At 43.0% G+C, this 6,093-nt stretch overlaps 2 protein-coding genes across 2 annotated transcripts in view; both read right to left on the bottom strand.

The window, feature by feature from the left end:
- LOC112290697 (3-oxoacyl-[acyl-carrier-protein] synthase I, chloroplastic) overlaps positions 1 to 2,784 on the bottom strand; it is a 3,450-nt gene extending 666 nt beyond the window's left edge. The window contains exons 1-6 of the mRNA XM_024537288.3: positions 2,406 to 2,784; positions 1,593 to 1,957; positions 907 to 1,338; positions 575 to 748; positions 237 to 350; positions 1 to 53 (exon numbers count right to left, since the gene is read on the bottom strand). The exon at positions 1 to 53 is cut by the window's left edge and continues 49 nt beyond it. Of these exons, the coding sequence (XP_024393056.1) occupies positions 1 to 53; positions 237 to 350; positions 575 to 748; positions 907 to 1,338; positions 1,593 to 1,957; positions 2,406 to 2,499 (1,232 nt within the window). The 5' untranslated portion in view covers positions 2,500 to 2,784. The remainder of the gene's footprint in view (positions 54 to 236; positions 351 to 574; positions 749 to 906; positions 1,339 to 1,592; positions 1,958 to 2,405) is intronic.
- Positions 2,785 to 3,715: 931 nt separating this feature from the next.
- LOC112290698 (uncharacterized) lies at positions 3,716 to 5,846 on the bottom strand. Its single transcript, XM_024537289.3, has 2 exons — positions 5,717 to 5,846; positions 3,716 to 4,334 (listed from the first exon to the last, which is right to left on the bottom strand). The coding sequence occupies exons 1-2, from the start codon at positions 5,813 to 5,815 to the stop codon at positions 4,194 to 4,196; spliced, it is 240 nt and encodes a 79-aa protein (XP_024393057.1). The 5' UTR covers positions 5,816 to 5,846; the 3' UTR covers positions 3,716 to 4,193.
- Positions 5,847 to 6,093: the final 247 nt, after the last annotated feature.

Here is a 6,093-nt window from a genome sequence, read left to right as displayed (position 1 = left end):
GTAGCAATCGCTTCCAAGCCACCAGCAGCTCCAAGACAGTGCCCAATCATAGACTAAAACATTCCAACAAATCATTAAAATGCATTAGAGACATCACAGTCCAACCGTTCGTCAAGGTTCTATTTTTCCGAAAAAATACCGTTTGGAAATCTAGACTACAATAACTATTTCTAAACTGAGGCAAGCACCTCATATTACCAAGACTAAATCTTCAGTAAATATTCAAGGATAAGTACCTTAGTTGCATTCATCTTGATCTCTGAGGTATCTTTGAAGACCTTCTTGATTGCATTGACTTCAGCTAAATCACCCACAAGCGTTGAAGTTGCGTGTGCGTTGATATAATTGACCTGGCAAACCATCATTCAATATTCAATTTGAGGGACATCTGTAGGCCATGTTCAAAACCAAAGCACAAATTATCATGAATCTCTAACCTTCACGAGGTGCAACTTGACAAGGCATCTACAACATGTTGTACATAGGCAGCACATAAGGCCATCTATCATTGTCAGCGATTGCGTACAAGGAACCTATCATCACATTCAGCATTGAGGGGTAGGATGAAGAAGACCTCCTCGGTTGCGACTCCTGCGTCTTCCAAACTCTTCTCAATACACGTAGAAACACCCAATCCATCAGATCGAGGATCCGTCATATGATATGCATCACAGGTAACTGCACCTCCCAAATATTCGGCCACAATTGGTGCACCTCGTTTCAATGCGTGCTCTAGACTTTCCATAACCTTCATAGATCAAACGATTACCACAAGAATTAGCATGATCGCACAAAAACAAGCAATCCTACCCGCAACTGATCTACACACACCGCTTGGTTTCAAAAATCCAAAACTATCTGCTAAGTCTACAGCAACCAACAAACAAGCAGGACCGACATGCATACCAGCACACCAGCACCCTCGCCCATCACGAAACCTTCACGATCCTTGTCCCAAGGTCTGGAGGCAGTTTGTGGACTGTCATTTCTCGTAGACAAAGCCCTGCAAGCTACGAAACCACCTAACCCGATTGGAAGAATGGCTGCCTCTGTGCCTCCAGCGATCATGATATCAGCCTCTCCTCTCCGAATGTGATTGGCGGCGGCGTAGAAACAGTAGTTGGAAGTGGCACAAGCTGTTGAGATCGAATAGTTGGGACCCATTAAACCAAGATCGATGGCAAGAAGGGCAGAGCCCATGTTCGTAATCGCGTACGGGATAAAAAACGGTGTAATTCTCTTGTGACCCTTCTCTACCAAAGCTTGAACTCCATCAGAGAACACAGTGAGCCCACCCATGCCAGTTCCGACGAGAACACCGACCTTTTGCTTGTCAACCTGCGTTGCAAGAGCACAGGACTCGCTTAAAATGCCACAAAATGCAACAAACCAAAATGCGGTAGGGTAAGCGAGTGATATATCAAACCGTATTCAAAACTCACCATCTTAGAAAATCCACTAGGCACGCTGCAATTTCTTGCTCATAAAGGGTTTAAAAAAATACTACGTAATCTAAATATATCGCGCAAGATAACAGGTTTGACACTAAATTTCGAAATTCATCACGTTGTTCTGCAACCTCTGAAATTCACCTGGTTCAGGTTTTCCCCACCGAGCCCAGCATCTTCAAGCGCTCGTTTGCCACTGACTAGGCAATACCGGAGACTATCATCGAGGCGGCGATCGTTCTTCCCGTCGATGTATCCCTTTGCACTGAATCCCCGAATCTGTCCGGCAAATTTCGTAGGAAATTTCGAGGTATCAAACCTGTCAATAATGTCAATACCACTGGTCCCCTCCAGAAGCTTGTCGTAGAATGTATCGACGTCGTTCCCGAAGACTGACACAAGTCCCATTCCAGTAATCACCACCCTCTTCTTTGGATCCGTTTCTCGCTTCGGGGCACTGGAAACTGACGCCGCGCATCGCACTCGGAAGGCTCCCGCTTTCCCATGTGCTGTTTCATATAGAAGACATTTAGTAACTCTTTATTCCTTCAGATTGCATTAAACCCTCTATGGACTCTAAAACATCCAGAAAATCTAGAAAACCAATTCATACAAATAAAAACACCCACCGCATTACACCAAAACTTCACACATATTCACGCATATTCAGTGAACTACACCACAGTACTAAAACTCACAACAAACACAAACTCTGAGCGGACACAAAACCACCAATCAATCCACAAATCTCCGCCGTAGCACCCCACACTCAAACCACAATACAATGCGGCTCCTAAATGTTGCCACCCAAGTTCGATGATCCCCAAAGCACCTAACTCGACTTCGAAACTTCGCCAACCAATGCCAAAACCATTCAACTTCACAATGCCTATCACCAACCCAGAGTTACAGCATCAATTCACAACGAGGAGCGAGAGATGGAAAAGTGCAACATACGAGAAGCTGTAGGCGGTGCAGGGTACTGAGCTTGAAACTCAGTGGAGCGAAGGCCATGGAAGTGCGGGAGGGAGGGAGCCGCTGCCATGGCCATTGCAACACCCAAAACTCACAGGCCACCCGGGAATGCTGGAACAGCTGACTCTGTTGCGGTGCTTGCAGGTGCAAGAGCGATGGTGACCTTGCCAACGCTGCGAGGAGAACAGAGAAAGAGGGAGAGGATGGAGCAACGAAGAAAGCAGAGATCGGAACCTTGACAGTGAGCGTTTGAGTTTAACCTTGGATTGAATCTCAAAAGCTCCGCCCCCTCACTTCCCTTCCCTTCCCTAACGTTACCCTTCCACGTAAACCAACCACGGAGCAGAAATTTGGCTCTGCTTCTGTCCATTTTGGCTCTGGATGCCATACTTTTGACATAGATCGATTGTGGTGTGGACGAAGCCTCATCTATAGATGAATGTGCACTCCTTCAACACCGTACTTGGATTGTGTAGTACTTATATGGTTTTTTGACGCATACTGGTTCACAAATTGTTCACGAAATTGATGCGTAGGATTATTCACCAACATTTCTTATCTGGTGCGACACAATAGAACCAGTTTCGTCCGACATGATATTTTGTTTCACCAAATTTATGTTGTCTGTGTTGTTAACGGAAAATTATATTAAATTAAAAAATTAAAAACAAAACCTAAGTATTTATCAGCCTCGATAACTGTGCCAGTTGTGGTTGAAAACTATTTAGGATGTTCCTTGGGTCATAAATGGCACTGTAAGGAAGTAGGTGTTGGTTGCAGCCTTAGAGAATTTTGTTGTTTTTTAATTTGTGATTTTGTTTTATTTCTATTTTATTTTAAGTGTTTTGTATACGTCTGCTTGAAGACATTGCTCGTGATGAAATTATAATCTATATTTATTTACATAGCTTGTTACTTTGGTGTTTGAAATTTCTATATAAATTCTCATTTTGACAGGTTATAACATTAGTCAGTTGAAGAGTGTTTCCTGTACCAAAAGGTTCTCTTTGCAACAAGCTCGAGAATGTAGTGCTTCTATTTCTAGCTGATTGTATGAGTGATCTTAGTTGGCTGCTTCGGCATTCTCAATCAGTCCCGTGCTTGCATCATCAACCCTATGACACTGACAATTATTGGCACCTCGATATTTCCGCAGACTTGCAATCGCAGACATGTTTTGTTTCAAAGTCAAATTTGCTAAGTCATCGTTTTCTTCTCCTCTTTCTCTTTCATTTTCACCTACCTTACTTGAGTTATACTTCAGTGACCTAACTGTACACAGCTGGAGAAGATGCTCTTAAAAAGTAATTTTATAGCTGCAGTGATGCGCTGTATATAGAAGTGTCTCAGTATCCTCGTGCGGACATCTGTGATGGCCATGATTTTACTCTGAGCCCTCTAACTCAACAGTATCCTCTGAAGTTCAACCCAGCATTGGAAGGTCTTCGAATTATAAAAAAGATTCACGGTATCCTCATCCAACACGATCAACTTCTGCCCAAAGAATTGGGTGTTGATTGCATGTTATGGAACACACACCAACCTCAAACTCCTGGTTGAATCAGAACTTCTATGCAGATGTCTCTCTATAACGTAATATAGCTAATTCCTTCTTTTCCCTTTTAAGAGATCGAGCCATTTGGTAAACCGCAGATGAGCAGCAGCTTTGCCGAATGAAATAATCACTAAGAATTAGTGGAGTTCATGTTCACTATAGAACTACATCACTGGAACAATCTGTATGGTAAGAAATTGTTAACTAACATATTTTTAAGTGTCGAACCGAGAATCGTCGAAGACCCACGGTTCATGCTGATACAACTCCCTGCCATTCATGCGCACTCGACCTGCAGCAATGTCTTCGCCACGTTTCCGTGCAGCTTCTGCCGCTCTAGCTTCTGCTTCTGCATCCTGCAATGGGTGAACACATGTACTGCATGAGCGAACATGGACAATAAACATTCTCCATAAAAGGCTAGTTCTTAAATTTCTTGCCATTGTACAAAAGAAAAGCTTGAGGTTCGAGATCCCAGAAGGTCGAATAGTTCATGAGACTGTCAAATAAAAGATTTGAAAAGCCTTCGTCTTCCCCATCCATAAACAATTCACTAAAGTCTAAACAAAACAAGTCTTTCATGTTTTTTTCAAATCTTACAAAATGGTTCAACATAATAAAACCGAGGCATACTTTAAAAAGCTACCTAAAAACCTCCCATGAACCCTACAAAGCCACGAGGTCATTGACCCTATCCAAACGCCACGCAGATTCCGTACGTCAACATATTCTCTGCACCCATTATACCCATAGTACTTCAATTCCTAATAAAGCAGCTTTGTTCTGTGCCAACTATCACCCTGGGTTTCTAATTGTGTTTAAGTTTGTTTTTAAAAAATAAAAGCTCCCAGACAACAGAGGAGAGAATTCCAACACGGAAGGGCCGTGCAGCGCAAAAACTATATTCTAAATAAAGAATTAATTAACTGATTGATTATAAGTCACCTCGGATATAATAGAAATAGCTAACAATCTGTCAATCCAAAAACCTCCATTAAAGTACCCCGTGACCATGTTGCAATACTATGCAACACTGAGGCATTTCACCCCGCGCAGCTAATAGATTCAAAGCAGCCACATTAACTAAAAACCTACAACAAATAATGAAAGTCACTGCTGCAATACCAATCATGAAGACCATTTGCAAACCTCTATCCTAAGCAAAGAAAAGCACGAAAAACTATTCTAAAAAGATACATATTCAAAGCAGGTCCCTAAATTTGCCTTTCTAAACTGCAGCTGGGTAAACGATATAAAATCTCTCGACAACACACTCTCAAAAGATGAGAGCAACGAAATTCACAAAAGCATCACTTTGAACTTATCTTTTGAGAACACTAACGACCTGCTGGAATCATGTTGATTTAATTATACTGTAACGTCCTCTAAGACCGAATATGTAGCAACCTAAATTCAATCATCTTGAATTCAGGCATATCAGACAGCTATGGACAGTAGGAAAAACAACTGGACATTTTAACAGTATAGTCCGTAACCTCGTGTGTACGTAGCTCTTACAATCTATCTTCGCACAACACGAGAAGTACAGAGCATGTACACCTGGGCGTCGAACACGGTTCCCCTACAATTTCTATCCATCGTAACCAAATTCACTCTACAATCATCACTGCAACGCTGCCACCGCCCGATAATTGCACAGCCACTCGACGACTTGCAACTCTAAACACCAAACCCTGCTGCTGATAAAGCGCAAAAACATGAAGAGGCCCGCACAAACCTTCTGTTGCTTCCATCTTCGAAACTCCGCGTAACTCATCTGCGGCACCGTCGCGGAGTCCCCCTCGGCCATCGCAACTGCTCCTTCCGGGGCGCCCATTCTTTCGAAATTGTGTCAACTTGGGAGCACAAACGGGAAGTATGAAACCCTAATTCAAGGCCAGGAAGAAGCTCCAGGTTTAGGGGCCTTGTCACCGCGTTGCTCTCTCAAATGCGGTGACCACCACGGGCTTATTACCGTGTGGCACACGGCCATGAGACCACGCTTCCAATCCAATGAGAGAACGTAAAGTGGACATCGAACGGTGTTGGACACTTGATCAACCGTTTTCATTCTTTATTTCGTCCCTGCTTGATTGTGATTTATACAACATTTTT

This window comes from Physcomitrium patens, chromosome 13 (assembly GCF_059467195.1).
Source record: "Physcomitrium patens ecotype Gransden chromosome 13, ASM5946719v1, whole genome shotgun sequence".
NCBI classification, from domain to species: Eukaryota; Viridiplantae; Streptophyta; class Bryopsida; order Funariales; family Funariaceae; genus Physcomitrium; species Physcomitrium patens.
Note: the sequence above shows the minus strand (reverse complement) of the source record. Positions and strands in the feature narration are given on the sequence as shown.